At 38.3% G+C, this 19,455-nt stretch overlaps 1 protein-coding gene across 3 annotated transcripts in view; it reads right to left on the bottom strand.

Annotated features, from left to right (window-relative positions):
• NGLY1 (N-glycanase 1) overlaps positions 1 to 19,331 on the bottom strand; it is a 56,562-nt gene extending 37,231 nt beyond the window's left edge. The window contains exons 1-3 of one of the 3 annotated variants that reach the window (XM_023620834.2): positions 18,938 to 19,331; positions 12,043 to 12,157; positions 7,308 to 7,553 (exon numbers count right to left, since the gene is read on the bottom strand). In XM_023620834.2, coding sequence (XP_023476602.1) covers positions 7,308 to 7,553; positions 12,043 to 12,157; positions 18,938 to 19,068 — 492 coding nt within the window. In that variant the 5' untranslated portion in view covers positions 19,069 to 19,331. The remainder of the gene's footprint in view (positions 1 to 7,307; positions 7,554 to 12,042; positions 12,158 to 18,937) is intronic. The other 2 variants (XM_023620837.2, XM_023620835.2) reach the window with 2 other exon arrangements.
• Positions 19,332 to 19,455: the final 124 nt, after the last annotated feature.

Genomic DNA, 19,455 nt, shown 5'->3' with positions numbered 1-19,455 from the left:
AGGGGGCACTTAGGAAAGTAGAAAAATACGTGGGAATGATCCACAGATTTTTGATACGAGCAAACGGGTCAATAGTTGAACCACTTATAGGAAAAAGACCAGGAAATGATCAACTGAGCTAAAAACTATGTATGGTCAAGTAGAAATGAACTGAAAAAAAGTCTATTAAATTTAACAGCATGGAGATTGTTGATGATCTTAGTAAGAAGTTTTCCAATAGTGTTAATAAGGAAAACAAATCCCACGAGACTTAGTTGTATAAGTGGTGTCCCAAAGTGGGCTAAGTGCACCAAAGGAGTTGTACAAAATGGTCCACTGGAATGTGGACAGAACATATTAGAACTTCTATTTATATTATTTTTTGTTCAAAAAGCGATTAAGTTATAGTAACATTTAATATTTGGATTAACAGAGACTCCCTCTCAGGCTAGAGAAGCTATCTCGAGGGAAGAAAGTATCACAAAGTAGAGGGGTTAAGAGTGGCATGGCTCACTCCTACTTCTACTCTCACAATGTCACAAAGTTTTGCAGTTCAAATGTGCCTGGTTAAGTGGATTTACAGATTATGTTATGTAGTTTTACCTAAATTAACCCTTAACCTAGCTTATAAAAGATTACAAAGACCCCTAAGCACTGAGGCTAATACTAATAATGTAAGTATATGTGACCAAGAAGAAAAAGGCAGGGCTAACATATCTTCTACTTTTATAGTATAAGCCCTTCAACAGTTATATTTTAATGAAAAAAAATCGGTCTACTGAGATCTGACAAGTTAGCCCCTCAAATTCAAAATTATCATGACTCTTTAAAACACAGATTTATATTCACATTAATTAAATGACATATTGTTAATATATTTTTTAAAGTTAAAAATATTTACTTTTTTAACCTTCTCTTTACATTGTTTTATAACATACATAGTATATTGGCATAATAGTACATGTATATAATTTATAAACAAATACATATCGAGAGGATATGCTCAAAAATATTTTACTAATAGGGCACGTAATTAAAGTATGGAGGTCTGCTAGACAAATACATGAGAAGTAAAAACACGGTGACGCGCACAGGGGACTCTTCCTGAAACTTGCTGTAAAGAGGGAGTGAGAAATACAAGATATGCAGGATCCAGGGATATTTGTGTGCTGGCTTGTTTCCAAGGTAAGAGAGCCTACAGGAAAGTATCTTAAACATTAATCTGCTTGTGGAAAATGCAGATTCCCAGGGTCCCCCCTCCCTTTCCAGTTGAGCCTGGAGTATGTCCAGGAATCTGCATGTCCAGGCTATTCTGATGCCAATGGTCGAAGCTTAGATGAAAACGGGCCTACAGCAAGGTTTAAATGCCATTGAGAACAATCCCCAAGAAAAGAAGAGGTTCAAGACTGGGCACAGTCCATGTGAGATCCCACAGTGAGAGGAGAAGAGACAGAGGCCCAGAGGAGGAACAGGCCTTTATTAAGAGCAGACACTTCTCCATTAGCAGAACGGATGAGTGCAACAGATGAGCGAAGAAACCTGACGAAGATCTGGTGATGAGAAATCCAGGTATTCACAACAGGGAGGAACATGCTCCCTTACCAGAACTGATAGTGAAGCATAAAAACATGAAATGTCTCCATTTTTATTTGAAAGAATTCTTATGAAAATGAGGCACTTACAGTGGTATCCTTTTTGTTCTTAAATGCAGATTTTCATTTACTGAGAGGGTAAGAACTCATCCAGAGAATTTTTATTTTCACTGTAATATTTTCTAATCTGGAAATTACCTCATTCATTGTGGTTTTTAATGGAACTCAAATGATCCTGAACAATAAAGTTTATTTTCTTGCCTTATTTCTTTATATATTCATTGGCACAACTCCAAGAAAACTAAATCATAAAAATAGAAGTTTGCTGATTGCATGGCGATTACAGCAGCTGGGTAACCACGTACATAAGGCAGCAGTTAATTGCTTGAGAGAGTTTAAAGTTATTTGGAGTATAAATGGAAGTTTAAAATGTGAAATCTGTTTTAGATCAAAAATAGTTTTTTTCTTCACTAATCATACTTGGATTCCAAATTGGTTTTTTGTGGGTTTTTTTTTAAGATTTTATTTTTTCCTTTTTCTCCTCAAAGCCCCCTGGTACATAGTTGTGTGTTTTTAGTTGCGAGTCCTTCCAGGTGTGGCACGTGGGATGCCGCCTCAACGTAGCCTGATGAGCGGTGCCGTGTCCGCGCCCAGGATCTGAACCAGTGAAATACTGGGCCGCCAAAGCGGAGCTCATGAACTTAGCCACTTGGCCAAGGGGATGGCCCCTATTTTAGTTTCTAATGTGAGATATATCTAAGACTCTTTATAAGAAAAAAGTACAATGTGTACATTTTGTCAAATCATGTGATATAATCAGTGGAAGCTGGATTAGCAAATTCTCTTCTTTAGTAAAGAACCAAAGCTTCCCAAGCCCACTAGCCCTCTTTCTACCTTTATGCAACCTTTTGCTCTTGTGGCTTTTAAATTTAGAACCTAGAAAATTAAAAACACAAGTTCTTTTTAATAAATTTTTAATAATAGTTTTAATCAATTTGTGACTTCAGTAAACACTTCTTACAAGAAACCTGTCTTTCTATTTATAAAAGTACTAAATGTTGTTGCAAAAAAAACCTTCAGGAAATACTGAATGGTAAAAATAATATAAAATCAGCTATAACTTCATTACTCAGAGGAAATTTTGGCTAAGACATCTGTGTATAGCTTTCCAGACCTTTTTAAAATGAAAATATTTTTGTATGTGCATTTTGTATAAGAAAAATTGAAGTATCATACACACAACATATGTTGCTTAATTATAGAATTCTCAGTTTATCTTTTTTCCCCACATAATAATTCTTTTCATGTCAAAACAGACCACATCATCATTTTTAATGGATGCTAAGAATGCTGATTTAAGGATGTGTCATATTTAAGTAATCTCCTATTGAAAAGTTTGTAGGTATATTTCATCTTTAAGAATGGTAGGTTCATGAACAAGAAACTAGACATTTAAATCTTACATCCATATAGGATATTTTTTCTCTTATAAACATCACATATAAATCCAGACTAAGGTTGTTTTATGAGATTAAATTAGTTTAAAAAGTAAGTAACTCATTTTATTATTTATCATTATTTAACACTACTATATTATCTTTATAATTGCAATGAAATAATCTCAAATGATAACACTTTTAAATACATACATACATACCCAGATACACAATGGGCAATAATTTCTAGAGTGATAAAAAAGTTGATGAAAAGTTCTTAACAATTTCATACACATTCTAAAAGTAGTCATGTACCAAATAAAAGCATACATTTAGACTAGCTGTGTAATAACTGCTGACTGCTTATTTTAAGCAAATCATACTTCAGAATCACCTAGATCAAGTTGCAAAATTGGAAATATAATGCATCTTACATTCTGAGGTTCTATGTCTTTGAAAAACTCTCTTTGCTGTTTCAAATCTGCTTTCAGAAGGCAAAGGGTATAAAAAATATAAAGAGTTATCAGGAAGTTATTTCTCTAGGAACACTAAAAACTCAGCATGTATAACCAGAAAATTTAAAAATCAGTTGGGTCATTAGGGAAATACAAATTAAAGCCACAATGAGATACTACTTAATTAACATCTACTAAAATGGCTATACTATAAGAGACAATAATGAGTGTGGGTAAGGATACCAAGAAATTGGAACCTTCACACATGGCTGGTGAGAATATCAAATGGTGCAGCAACTTTGGAAAACAGCTTGGCAATTTCTTAAAACATTAAAGATAAACTTACCATACAACCCAGTGGTTCCACTCCTAGGAATCTACTCAAGAGAAATGAAAACATATGTCCACACAGAGCCTTGTATATGTGAACGTTCATAGCAGCATTATTCAGAATAGGCAAACATGGGAAACAACCCAAATGCCTATCAGGTAATACGATTCAGCAATAAAAAGGAGTAAAATACTGATACATCCTATAATATGGATAAATTTCAAAAACACACAAAATAAAAGAAGCGAGAAGCAAAAGACTACATATTGTACAATTCCATTTAGATAAAATAAGCAGAAAAGGCAGCAAAATAAGTTTCTAACAAAGATCACTTATTGAGAACCAATACGTTTCAGTGCTTTATATCTTGAAGGAAAAGCAAACGGCAAGCGTCAACATCAGTGACTATCACCTTGTCTATTTCAAAATTTTTCTTGATATAGTTTTGTTTTTGTTTTTTTTAAAGATTGGCACCTAAGCTAAAATCTGTTGCCAATCTTCTTTTTTTTCTTTCTTTCTTCTTCTTCTCCCCAAAGCCCCCCAGTACACAGTTGTATATTCTAGTTGTGAGTGCCTCTAGTTGTGACATGTGGGATGCTGCCTCAGCATGGCCCGATAAGCGGTGCCATGTCCATGCCCAGGATCTGAACCAGCAAAACCCTGGGCTGCTGAAGCAGAGCGCACGAATTAACCACTCAGCCAAGGGGCCGGCCCTTAAGATTGTTTTAACCAAAAAATATTATAATAGTTATGAAGCTCACCAGTGCTCAGGATTTGTCTACTTTATACAAAGGTTAAATGCTTTTTTAATCTCTCTCCTGCTGCTTGACTTTGGTCCATTTTAATTCTCAATTAGTATACCCACTCAAAACAGACAAGGCAGGAAGACATAACCGTCAAATTCTCAAGTATAGCAACTAGTGGTGATAAAAACTTAAATCACAAAATACTTTTTAAAAATGTGTATTCCAGGGGCCAGCCCAGTGGCATAGGGGTTAAGTCTGTGTGCCCCGCTTAGGTGGCCTGGGGTTTGCGGGTTCAGATCCTGGCCGCAGACCTATGCACCACTTATCAAGCCATGCTGCGGTAGCAGCCCACATACAAAATAGAGAAAGACGGATACAGAAGAGGAAGACTGGCTACAGACGTTAGCTCAGAGCCAGTGTTGCTCACCAAAAAAAAAGGTATATTCTAGTGATCCATGGATAACCAAGAGTTAGCTATAAAAAACAAGATTCATTCTAATTTCTCCCGAATCTCCTAAAGAACACAGAAAAGATACTTTGTCCCAAGGACTACAGAAATAAGAGTTGACATACACTAGCCTACTAAGAGCATATGTCTTTGAGAAAGTTTATTTTCTTCTAAACTCTAAATGTGCTTTGGCAATAAAATGATATTTTGTTTTTAGTGTAGTATACAGATGCTTTCTGGTGATTAACAATCTTAAATACCTTAAACTATATCGGAATTGCCAGAGTAAGAATCAAAAAAAGGAAAGAAGTTAAAGAAGACTCAGAAAATGTGAATGGACTTCCTAAGCCAGAACACTAAGAAAATACTACTTAGTTCAGGAAAGAGCTATTTTGTAAAATAAAATGTTTTCATGCATTATATGTCTTTCTACAAGGCTGGTTAATACTGTGCATTTTACACTGTAAAACTGAGATTCAACAAACGATAAAGTAGGGAATCTCAAAAGATATATTCTAACACTTTAAATAGAAAAAGGATACAAAAAGGTGGTAAAAACCAAGGAAGAGATTAAATATGCTTCTGTATCAACCTTAACTGCAAAACTGATGAAGACCTCAGGTATTCCAAGATGGAATGCACATGCTCAAGAGAGGGGCACACAAGAATCCACTGGAGTGTATCTTAGATCTACCTTTTACTTCACCCTTTGATTTTTCACATGATTATTGTATAAGGTACATATCAGTATAAAAGCATATAATTTATAAGTTAATAGACACTTATTGGGTCACGTACTTAACATTTTATTACTGGTAAGATGTACCATCAAAAGGGTGGACACCACTGTTCTAAGGAACAGACTGACTCGGGTTAGTATTCTGTCACATTAAAATTCAGTAGTCTCACTTTTCTGTTAATGTGTGATAACTTTGTACTGAATGAAGCAGCTCAGACACTTTACAGGAAGAACTATTATTACCAAGCGTAAACACTTAATAAGCCCTTTACAGCTTCCAAAGCTTTCATAGATGCTATCTCATCTGATGCCCACAGCTACTTAGCATCACTACTAGTTGATCCAACAGTATCCAGTAACAGTTTCTCAGAGGCATTCATAAACACTAGCTGCATTTATTATTACAAATAGACATTAGCTATGAAGCTAATGAGAGGAAAAAAATATTTTAAAGACTTAAAAGTTAACCTAAGTCAATCTGAGGCACAAAGGAATATATTCTAGAAGAGTTAATCCTCCACGAAAAACGTTTAGAAACCACTCAACAACAATTATATAAAAGGACAGTAACTCTCTGACTCTTCCCCTGACAGCCCCTATCATCTCTATTCTTAAGTTTTTAAAGACAAGCTTTGGGCCTTCGCAGCCTACGCAGAGGAATGACTGCCCATTATTTGACTACCAGCGAGGTAAGGTTCAAGGCTCTGGAATTACTCAGCTGCAGAAAATTAAGAGTAGATTTAAAAACTGACTCTATATAAAGTTCTGCTGCACGGAGGGCAGTGACAAGGTGTTTTACCAAAATTAAAACGAAGACATACGTCTAAGCTGGCTACTGATAAAACCACTACAGAAAAATTACAAAAACTTTTCTGACAGTGAAAATTTAGGAGAAGAATACTTAAGGACCTTTATCAAAAGGGACTTTTGTAAACATGATAATTTCCTATTAAATGAGATCATGTAGGTGTACCAAGAATGCCTATAAGACATCAAAAGTTTGATTTCAATTCTTCAGAAGTATATATCTGTATATGCTAATAACAAAACTTTACTAATTTGCTCGCACCACTAACAGTAAATTAATGCATCATTATTTACCTTAAAGAAGCTGATTTTTTATTAAATTGAGGTATTGTTAACAGTTAGGTTGTTGGAATTAATAATCCCCCATGGTTAATGGCAGCAGGTAAAATTCAGATCAGAAGTGTCAATGCAGTAGAGGAAATCTTATTTAATGGCCATACCTTTGCCCCGCAAGTCCACTACTTTGTTTTAGGTTAAAGACATATGCTAATTTGTATAACTGACCTAAGTACTAATGCAACAGATACTTAGGCTGCCTCAGAAGCAATAAGCCGCAAGTTAAGATTTAAAAGTATAAATAAAAGATAGCCATTTTCCCTTTTGTTACAAATTTGACATTTTATAAAGAGCTGAGAAAATTTAAATGTATTTGAATTATAAGAACCAAGAATAACTGGGGCATAAATTCAGGAATAAACCATAACATACTTCAGAGCTTTCGCTCCTTCAATACGTTGAAAGGAACAGTTAAGGAAGGTTTAATTCCAACATTACCATGGGAGCAGACGGTGGATTTGCTGACTGCCCTTCACCGTTCCCTGCACGCTGGGTTAACCCATTAGGATTTGAAGACTGCGTTGTAGGAAGCTGGATACTGGCTGCAGGCTGCTGAGGTAATTCTACTTTGTGGCTCTTATTTGATCCATCTAATCTGCTACTTCTCTCTATGGCAATCAGGTCACGGATTTTTTGCAGCTGCTCCACTGAAGCTTTTTTAGGAAAGATAAGATGTGTTTCTCCCTGGAATTTATAAAATCAGAAAAAATTTTAACCTTTGTTTTATACTGACAGTCATTCTTATATATATATATAAAAGGAAGCCAACACTATAGAATACACCGTATCTTTACAATCATTCTGTTTTCTTACCACTATGGCACTTTTTTTATACAGTCAAAAGTAATGCCTAACATAAACCAGAAAATTAAAGAAAATTCGTCTCCTGTTAGCATTTAATGCCTACCCTATTTCAAAGGACCTTTAATAAAATATTTTATCTTTTAGGAATAATAAGATAGAAAGCCATATAAGAATTGCACAAATGATATTCCTATCTTCTCTGCAATAGTATACGATACTACTATTCTCTATGAAATTCCCTATGAAATAATAACGAAACTAGAGATACAGCCATACAAAATGATCACTGGTCACATAAAAACGATAAGAAGTTATATAACAACCTTTGAATTTTCTCAACACAAGTCTGTAAAGAATAGTTACATGATTAGAAGTCTATATATGGGATCCACCACTTCTCCCCCAAGATAATAAAAGTGTACCTTGATGGTCAATTGAAAACTATGTCTTGTTAACAGTAATACAAAGGTGATCCAAACAAAACAAAAAATCAAACAGTAAAAATCCAATTCTTTATGTAGTGATTCATTTAATGAATACCAATAATATAATCAGAGTGCTTTGAGATACAATAAACATTACAATAAGGCTCACCATGTAAAATAGGGAGCCAAGTACAAAGCAAGAAAAAAGTGAAATGAAAATATATTCAATCAAGTTTCAAGATGTTGAGAAGCAAGAATGTTAAAACAGTAAATTCCACTAACTGCAAATGAGATAAAACAGTTGTTACAATGTGCAGCAGACAGACTTGTAGATTGTGACTATTTAAATTAAACTCCACAATTGAGAATGACCTTACTTCCTGGTGACGGCAGACCTACAGGCATCAACTGACCAAAACATTACTCATTAATAGCATGAAAATCAATTCCATATGAATCTTTTTAAAAAAGCTGGAAGAAGCCAGCAAGCTCCATATATTACCCATAATAGCTGCAAAAAAAGACTACTACTACTTATTATGTTTATATGTGTTCTAGGTACTGTGCTAAGCATTTTACATACAGTATCTTATGTAACTCTCACAACCATCCTCAAAGGTACGTATTAGGTTTATCTTCACTTTTTATATGAAAATAAGGCTCGGAGAAGTTAAATAACTTGCCTGATGCTACAGAATTGCCAGAGCAAGGATTCAAACTGCATGACCTTAACTGTTAGGCTATCATTGACTCCATCTTACACTGAACAGAGACCCAAGACCACAAGCTTGTGCAAATAGTTGGACGGGTTGGGCAAAAACAGAACATTTCTACAGTTATGATGATTGGCACAAATCAGAACACGATGACTTTTCCAACATTAGAAGGAACCACCTTATATCTAGGATGAGTCTGGGAAGAAAAACCAGACATCTGGTTTAAAATCAACTATGGAAGCTTCTGATCTCATACTGCTAGTGGAGCACTGAGAAAGGTAGATGACACCATGGACAGAGAAGGAAAAATAGCATGACAGGTATCTGGATCTATGCCTCAGTCCACCCCTCAGAGAGGGCCCTGGTAAGACAGAGATGCTGCTCATGCCTTGCTCCCTTCCACCTTTTCAGGACCAGTCCTAAAAGAATACGACTATGGTCAAAGAGTCTGTACCAAAATTTTAATCAACAGCACTGTATTTTCATAAAAGGACAAAGTTACAGGCTTAATGTACTAGATACAGTAACATTTCAGAACTCGATGAGAAATCTAGTATTTAACAAACCTATGTTTCTCAATGGATTTTTGCTGAGGCAATTCTCATTGCGACATTAAGCAAACCTGGCCCCTGCCCACTAATGCTGGTTATATCTTCCAGTCACCAAGATAATCAAAACTGCCCTTCTCCAATGCCCCACCCTCAGGACGGGGGTGGGGGTATAGATGGAGGGTGGGTATGGCTCCTGGTGAGAACCACTCTACTAAACTAGCCTGATGGGTGACATATCTACTTGGATCCCAGTCTTTCTCAACCTCCTTCTCAGAATTTTGATAAAAGAGAATACAGCCTCAGAGACAAGTGGGCCCAAAAGCATCCAGGAGTTTAATACACAGTTGAAAATTTTGGGATAGGTCTTAGATTCCTACTTCATCTCAAAGGCTACCAAGTTTCCTTTTGGCGGCAGAGTTTAGTTTCAGCTCCATTAGTGTCTCCTGCAACTTAGCCACAATGATAAAACCTTTACTTCAGACAGGTCCTGAGGTGTGACATTCAAAGCCAACCAGAAGTTTAAGTATAAATTACTCTTATCAAAACATGTTAATTTTTTCTGAAATTGTGACTCCATTTGTGTCATATACTACCGCAAGTCTCAATCTGGCTTGTTTTCTTGTTACTTTCAGGTCTGCCTGAGACTGAGGGGTTTTCTGGGACGTGGGACTTTCCATGCTAAAACCAGGCCAATCCCAGGCAAACTGGCATGGTTGGTCACCCTATCTGGCACTCGAATATTTGCTGACTGAAAGACAAATCTGATTCCACTGAATCTGTGACACTTCAACAATGAGAAATTAGTACAGTCTCCAGTTGTCATTTACTCAATTTTCCTGCCATTTGACTCTCAAACATCTGCATTTCCTTGAACAAAATCAGCAATGCTCTCAATTTTTCCCCTCTATAGTTTAAAGTCTCTATATCAGATGTCCGTGACTACAAGCAGACAACACCATAATTTATACCTTCAGCCTGACCTCTCCTTTTGAGATATAGACTCATATATCCAACTGCCTACCTGACACCTCTACTTGAATATTTAACAGTATACCAGTGAAAATTATCCAAAAGACAGGTAGTGATTTATCTTGACACTTGTTACTCTCCAAGAGTTCTCATTCTCAATTAATAGGACTCCCATCCACTTAGTTGCTCAAATCAAAACTAGAAGTCACCCCTGATTCTTTTCTTTCCTTTATACTCCACAACCAACTCATCAGCAAGTCCAGTATACTGCTTCAAAAAGAAATTTTGGATCCCTGAACTTCTCCTCCGTCTCCACTGCAAACAGACTTTAATTCAACACGTTTGTATTTAATGCCTAAATGCACCAGCACAATTCCAGAAGCTGAGAACAATAGGCAAAAATCCCTGCCCTCATGGAACTTACACAAACCGCTACCCTTTCTCATTGAGACTAATATAATAAGCTTTCCAACAGGTCTCCCTGCTTTCCCTTGCCCCATCCCAGAACATCCAGAATATCCTCTTTACAACTGCTAGAGTAATCTTTAAAAATATTCTTCCATTCCCCTTCCAATGGCTTCCCATCTCACTTAGAATAAGATCCAAGTCTTTATCACAGTCCTCAAAAACTCATGCCCTTGCCTCTGCCTGCCTCTGTAGCTACTTTCTGTGCTACTCCTGCTAGATGTCCTTTGCACATGCGAATCCTTCTACATGAAAACTCTTACCTGAGAGCTTTCAGGTACCTGAACTGCTTCTTGTTACTCAGGTTCCAGCTCAAATATTATCTCCTCAGAGGCATTCCTTGACCACTCATTCTTACACAGCTGCCCGTCACTACAGTTGCTTTTTATTGTATTACCATGCTTTATTTTCTTCTTTGCACTCGTCTTTGTTTTCATGTCTACTGTCTGTGTAACCTATTAGGATGCAAGCTCCATGTGACACGGGATCTATATCTACCTAGTTCACTACTATATCCCCAGGGCCTGGAACAGAATCTGGGGAGAGAAGCAGAGAGGCAGGAAGGAAAATAAGTCCTAGAGCAACTTAGCCTATCTCTTTAACAACTTCTACAGCCTTGCCAATTCTGACCGCTACTGCCTATCGAGTCTCCACAACCTGGTCCAACTTCTTTCAATATTCTATACACTAAAAATGGTTAAGCTTATACCCATAAAGAAAATTCACAATATTGATAACTACTTTCATTGTGTCATAAAATTAAACTATGCCACGAGACTCCAGAAGATGGAAATACCAACCTTTTCTTTTAACCAAAAAACAAAAAGACCCACTGAGATCATTCTCCCCTGCCACAGAAGAAAACCCTTATATGTGGCAACTAAACTCAGCTTTTCTGTGTTTACTCTTTTCATTTCTTACTGGAGACAGGTGGCTGGACCCTATTCAGGTGTGCTCACAAATCAGATTTTTGCTAAAGTGAGTCACAATTTGGTCCTTGGGTTGCATGTCTTACTTGTTAGAAAGAAGTTACCCAGTGGGAGAGTAGTATTTTACTGTGGTTTTAAAGTATATTTACTATGACTTTTAAATGTCTAATATGTGAAGAAATAATTAGTTCCACAGTTTTCCAAAATGATCGATTAATTAAAAAATTATCATATTTAGATAATTATCCATTAACACCATAATTTTGTATACTTTGTACATGAATTGGGAAGAAGAAACCCTTGAACATACTTACCTCTTCAAAGCCCATTTCAAATAAACATTCAACAGCTCCTCTGACGGGCAAGAGTCTAGTAGAAAATGCTGTGTTTCCAATCCGGATAGATCTATATTTTTCATCATTAGGGTTTCTGATTAAAAAAAGAGGTTTGGTTATATATAACAATTTATATTTTTCACAATGTTTTTGCATTCCTTTTCACATCTTACACTGGCTGTACTCTACAAGGTAGTATGGATCCCAACCGTAAAGTAACAGGAAGCACAGTCTGTGAAGCAGCCTGATTCTGTGATGCTTACCTCAGTATACATTTACCACAACCTCACTGTTTAACTTTGCAGCTGATATTATTAATGCTGCCAGAGGGAAATCCATGTGACATTTTAATTCCGTGCTGTTAAAGCCAAATACCTGTATGAGTTTTTAGGTTGCTAAGAAAAAAATCCATGTAAGCTCCAGAAAGGGTGCAGAAGGTTTGGCCTGTTTTGTTCTGATGGATCTCAATCATCAAGAATGGTGCCTGATGCATAGATGGTGGTTAACAAATATTTGTGAAGTGAATGAATAAAAGAAACTAAGAAGCTATATTAAAATGGATCACAGTTCCTCAAAGACTTTACTCCTGACAAACATGAAGCTAGGCACACCTTTATAGTCACTTGATTTTCTTTCTTCCCTAGACAAACACTTGTTTTTACTGTAACTTCTGCTTCAGTTCAAGATATATTTTTGTCACCGCAAGTATGGTACCAAAATAAAATGAAGACATGAATTTTTTTTACCGTGATTAAGATTTTGAATAGTATTCATGGGATGACCAGTACATGAAAACCTTTGATTTCAGATTTTTAATAACCTTGATCAATCAGAAAAGCTGTTAAAAAAAATCAGAAAGAGGGGCTGGCCCCGTGACCGAGTGGTTAAGTTCGCGCGCTCCGCTGCAGGCGGCCCAGTGTTTCGTTAGTTCGAATCCTGGGCGTGGACATGGCACTGCTCATCAGACCACGCTGAGGCAGCGTCCCACATGCCACAACTAGAAGAACCCACAACGAAGAATACACAACTATGTACCGGGGGGCTTTGGGGAGAAAAAGGAAAAAAAAAAAAAAAATCAGAAAGAAAATACAAGGTTAAGTAAGATAAACACAATAGTATACTCAAAAGACCTTCAGAACATAATTTAGGATGATAAGTAGAAGGTTTCGTATCTGATACCAACTCCCTTGAAATGGCAGTGGCTTCCATTAGCACTAAGAAGAATTCTGAGGCTGTGTCAGGGACCCATAGGAAGAAGTGCTGAGGCCATCTGCCTGGGGTATGGAATGGGGCAGGGAGCAAATGCTAGCAAGTGATTAACCAACTTTGTCCTAACTATACATGTTCTCTAGACATTGTGATACAAAAACAAAACAAAACAAAAAAAGGCTTTTAACTGTGGAAGTTTAAACAAATTTCACATTTCTTTTTCCATCAATCAACTCTGTTGCCAAACTGTCATAAATGAGTCTATTTAAAACTCCTTTCCTTAATTTCAAAAATTATAAAAGTTTCTTACGGAATATTCTGAGACAAAAGCTTTACAAGCGTTACTCAAAATGTCCAGAGATTTGTGCCAATCTACATACTCTTTGCTACCTATTCACAAAAACTGCAGAAATTGAAAGTATTCAGTAATTTTTATAGCAATTTGATATTGCAACCAAATTTTCATTGTATTTTACAAAAGTTATAGGTCCACAAAGAATTGGAAATTAAAAACAAAAACACTATTCTTTACCAAAGGTCATTTGAGAATCACAGATAGTTGAGAAACACAAAGAAAAATATATGCTCTACTCTTTTATTCTGTGTGTCAGATCAGGGTTTCTCAACCCCGGCATTACCGACATTACAGGCCTTTGTTGTGGGGGGCTGCCCTAGGCACAGCAAAACGTTTAGCATCCCTGGCTTCCACACTACACTATATCATAAGAGTGCCTCCCCTTCTTACCACTTAAACAAAAAAATATTAAACTACAAAATAATCCTACATCTATCCAAGCTAAGTATAGATAAATGAGGCATCTTTTCATGACACTTACATTCCACAGAGTAACAAACACATTAATACCACCACAATGATCTATCCTACCGGTGCAAAACTGCTTGAGCTATTTTAATCTATTTTTTCCCAACAGCTTCCAGATTTGTATATTACCAAAGTCTTTCACCGGGTTTAATTTTCTAGTTTTTCTTTTCTCTTTCACCACTGTTTAAAAATTCTTATAAAATTTACATTAGTTGTACTGATATAGCTTATTATTTTGATATATGTTTCAAAGTAACTTGATATAAACCTTTGCTATAGGCTTTGTATAGTTTAGATTTTCCTTTTTAGTTTCTAGTGACCAATTTTCTTTTTACAACATTTATAGACCTCACATATCATTTATCTGTTTCGCTCACTAAAAGCATATTGCAAACAAAAACCAAAAAATGACAGTAATGTCCAGTTACCCAAATCCTATCTTCCTCTTTTTAAATATGCTGAGCAGACGAGCCAGTCTTGAGTGTAAACTGATGCCAAAAGTCAGGCCCTGAAACCCTCAAAGGCTTAGAGAACTTGGCCACTGGGCCATCAGACCTCAAATCCATCAGATCCCATTTCCTACCCTTGGAAAAGTGCCATACAAACCCCTTCTCCATCTTCAGGATTACAGCATCATTCCAGTGTGTCCACGATCCTTGAGTTTATTACCACCCTCCTTAGCCTGCAGTGTCTAAAGTATCCCTAAGGACCAGCCTTATTTTTGCTTGACCTTCTTCTTCCATTAATCTATTTTTCTCTGCAGACTTTCCTCAAATATTTTTTGCTATAACTCTTTGATGTGTTTTCTCCTACCTCTGCTGACCAGTAACTATTTCTGCAACTTGTAATATTTATCTTGTTTGTTAGCAATTATTTTGCACCTTCACTTGAGGTTTTTTTTTTTGGTTTTGACTGATGATGTTGAACAAATGAGGTCTTGAAAGGGCAGTAAAATTTCCTGCAACCATCACTTTGAAGATGTTTTGGTGTCTTCTGAGTTCTCTTAACCCCAGGTATCTACCAAAATGTTTAACTTACGGGAAATTAGTCTTTGTTTTTACAATTGAATGGTAGGAAAAAGTCATGCTTTTCACCTAAAAAGTCATAATCTACCATATTTCTAAGATTTTAAAACACGTTAACCATAGGCCTCCGACTGAGGTCATAGCATCTCAGAAAAAAAAAAAAACTAAAATGTTTTTATTTCAGAATTTCAGAGCACAACCACAAGGACTTACAACTAGACTATACAACTATGTACGGGGCAGCTCTGGGGAGAAGAAGAAAAAAAGACTGGCAACAGACGTTAGCTCAGGTGGCAATCTTTAAGAAAAAAAGAATTTCAGAAACGCTGAGAATTAAATATATCTGACCATTTACTAGCCCTCCTCCTCTTTAGAATGCATAATCTCAGAAAGGGTTCACATAAATGGAAACGCAGTGCATGAGTACATCAAATACTCTTGTATTTTTATTACTAATCACAAAAGTTGGTCTGTGGCTCATTTTTAAAATTATTTCTTGTCCTTCTGAAAAATCTGTTATTCTGAGATACACGTAAATTTTTCAAAAACATCTCTCTGCCTTTAGAACCATCTCTGGCCCTACCATGCTCTGTAGCTGACGATAAGGGTAATGTACACGTATTCCGGGTGACAGACACAATAGATTAACGTAGGTGCCAGATCCTTTATTTGTTCCTATCTTTTGCAACAATCCTATAACAAGATATTTTTCTTTCCTCTTAAAAAGAGGAGACTGAAGCCCAGAGAGTTTACAGAAGTTGCCTATCATCACACTCTTAGGAGACAGTTGACTGGGGTTTAAACCCACTGGTCTGATTACAAAGCTTACCTACTATCCACCATACAAGATGCCAACAAACCCACCGATCCTCAATTAACTATGCTCTCTCAATTTCTTCAAGTGTCAACAGTAACCTAGACTAGAAATCTGAAGTTATTTCGGTTATTTTGTCTCCTCCCATTACCAATTCTATTCCTTGCATTTAGTCATCTAGAATTGCCAATCCCTGCCTATAATACTTCTCTCTCCATTCTATCCGCAGTTATGCTTATGATTACTACAATAGCTTCACAAATGAAATCCATGCCTTGTGTCTTCTTACACCATTATTCTACATGAAACTCTTTCATTACGCTTCTCTTTGAGTCTAGAAAGTAAGAAAGTACAATCACTTTCCTTTGCCTATCACATCAAATATATGTTCTCTGCTACTCCATCAACTGGTCCTATCTCATCAAATCTCTGTTCTCAAAACTGTTCCACGTTAGGTCCCTCTGCTATCCGCTCACATAAATGTATAAGTGCTTAAACAGTGTCTGAATTGTTCTCCAGATTTTATGCTCTGGCTATTTTCTGTACCTGTTTCTTTCTCCCAGACATATTTATTTTCTTTGAAGGAAGAAACCACTTTCCATTCTTGGTTCTTCCCAATCATACCCAGGACGGTTCGTAACCAATAACTGTGCATAGTTTCCAAAGGAAATTAGTGGAAAATCAAGTATGTTTTGTAAGAACGAATGGAGCAAATTATTTAAGGAATCCAAGTGGAATGCCAGTGAAACTATTACCGATTTTTGAGAAAGTAGATAATATTGAGGACAGCACATCTTTATCTAGAACTCAGTGAACTAAAAGAAAGGTAAAAAGTTCAAACGCATAGCATATTGTGCATGCAAATTAGCATATATTTTATTCTGTAATTTCATTAGCTTTATGACTCTTAGTTGGGTAATAGGATAAACATCATCCGAAGCATAAATTTAAAACTTAACCCGAAGTAGTATTTTCACTTGTGTGTAGTGACAAGAGTTGCTGTGAAAAAAACCCAAAAAACTGCTATTGAAATTTTCATTTCAGCATTCATTCTATAAAATACTATTATCAGAGCCTGAGGTAGGAGCAAGGGCTATCAAGACAACATCCCTTACATAGTCCCTTATCTCTAATGCTAATGGATTTCCCAAAACAGCAAAAGGAACTGAAAATCTCGGTTTCCTCTACTCTCAAATAAGTTAGATTAGCATATCTGTAATGTAGCGTGGCAAGATGAGACCTGGAGCTTTTCTGCTAAGAGGTTAACATGTGGCTGAACTTGGAAAGTAAAGAAAAGGTAGTTTTATTTCCCCCTTTAGCCTGAAGGAGTTTGAATTCTAATATGAGGGCAAGGACTAATACTATTAGTAAAACAAACTAAAAAAGGTAGTTTTTCATACCACCTCCAATTATATGAGCTCCAGACTCCTAAATCCCTTTTTAGATAAAAACTTTTTAAGACCACAAACATAACATGAACTGACAGCATGTCAAGCTTCTTCTATGAGTTTGGCAAACATTCATAATGATGATTATGATGCCAAGTCAATACTTGCACGCAAATGATTTGCTTCCTCAAAACACCTTGATCTTAGCATTTTTGGTCTCACCGGATTGAAAGCAAAAGTGAATCCTTATTACAAGATGACTTCCCTTTTCTGAAGTGGGGTTTAAATAGTTTGGCTGCTTTCCAGGTGTGACGTCCCAGCCTACAAGTTCATTCACTCCTGCAGAGTCCACTGGCATCCTTGTGCTCTAAAGAGCTGTCAGACCTCTCAGAGTAGAGAGGGTGAGCTGAGGTGTCACAGAGGAGGAAGGCGGTCCCACATAGGTCACAATTGTGTAGCTGTGTACAGTGCACATGCTGCATCCTTCATAACATCTGGTGCATAATAAGGGCTCAATGTTTTTCCTTCAATTTACTTGTAAAATCATTAACGTTACCTATATGAAGACATTATAACCGCCATAGGTTAAAACACTGCACTGGTAACTAATGCCTCTAAAATTAGGTCACATGAAATCTGGAACCTGAAACTGAGAGGAGTTTCCTTTTAGACTTCAAGCCAATATCCAGACCGCTTACATGACAAGTATACCAAGGGGCTGAGGGGGAACAGAGAGCCTAGACTGTCACGGTGACCTGATAAATGAGGTAACACCAATAAAGTACCTGGCACCTGGAGCTCCTTTAACCTCGGTTCCATTTCCCTCCCCCACACATCATGTCCCTCCTTCCGACACCACATCATTTGACCCAAAGTTGAAGTGGTAATGATTCAAAATGAATAATCAAACTTGTCTCCTTATTCCCAAAATCTGTATGGCCCCTTAGAGATCTAGTAGCGTACTGTTGCTCACAGAATGAAATAAATTACTCTTATCCAAGGTGATCTGCACTAATCCTTAAAGGGTCATTTTGCAAAGTAGAATCTAGATATTAATATGAAAATTTCAACTTTAATATGGTTAACAATGTTTCAATCAACAAAAATGGGCAGAAAAATATCATAAACATGTAAAAACCCATCACTTCAGTAATATACTTAGTATTAAGGTGTTCACAAACCGGTTGGGAAGTAAACACTTTGTCAGGGACTAACTTCTGACAAGCATGTAGAAACTGAAAGCACCCTGTAGGGTAAAATCCACGCCGTGGGAACAGCGGGCTGTGACCGTCTATGTCCCGACAAGCAGGACAGTTAAAGACCAGGCTCAGAGGCCAGGCCCTGGGGCACGCCCCCCCACCGCCCTGCCCCATCCCGGGACCTCCAGCTCACGCCTGAGCACCCCATCAGGTGCCGAGGCCCAAGTGCAAAGAAACTTCCTCTTCTCGGGCGGGTGTGGGGCCTGGCCGGCGGGCTCGGATACTGAGCCGGAGCCAGGCCCAGGGCCCCGTCCCTCCTGGCCTCACCGCCCTCAGGGGCTCGGGTCGGGTGCCCCCAACCCCGGCCGAGCCGGCGCCGCGCCCCGGGACCCCCGCGCCACCCTGCAGCCCCGTACCTGAGGATGTTGTCCGCGTAGGTGAGCAACAGCTTGGAGGCCTCCAGGAAGGTCTCCGGGGTGTTCTGGCAGAGCTCGGCCACGGCGGGCGACGCGGAGCCCGAAGAGCTGCCGAGCGCCGCTGCCGCCATGCTTGAGCGCCCGCCGCCGTCGCCGCCCCCAGCGCGCCGCGTCCCGCACTGAGCAGGCGCCTCAGCGCGCCGCCGCCGCCGCCGCCGTGGGCCGCGAGGGCGGGGGGGTTCTGCGCCAGGGGCGGCGGGCTCGGCTGGGAGGGGCCCTGTTCGGGAGGGGTGGGGGGCACTGGGCAGAGAGGGGTCGGAGGCTCTGCCGGGAGGGAGCTTGTTCGGGAGGGGCGGGGGATAGTGAGCGGAGGCGCTCGGCAGAAAGGGGCTGGGGCCTCGGCAGGGAGGGGCGGGGGGCTCGGCCGGGAGGGACGGCGGGGGTGAGGGGGGAGGTGGCAGGGAGGGGCGGAGGGGCGGGAGCTCATTGGGGAGGGGCAGGAGCCTCGTCTGGGCGGT

Source organism: Equus caballus, chromosome 16, assembly GCF_041296265.1.
Source record: "Equus caballus isolate H_3958 breed thoroughbred chromosome 16, TB-T2T, whole genome shotgun sequence".
Taxonomy (NCBI): Eukaryota; Metazoa; Chordata; class Mammalia; order Perissodactyla; family Equidae; genus Equus; species Equus caballus.
This window is presented reverse-complemented; position numbering and strand designations above follow the sequence as displayed.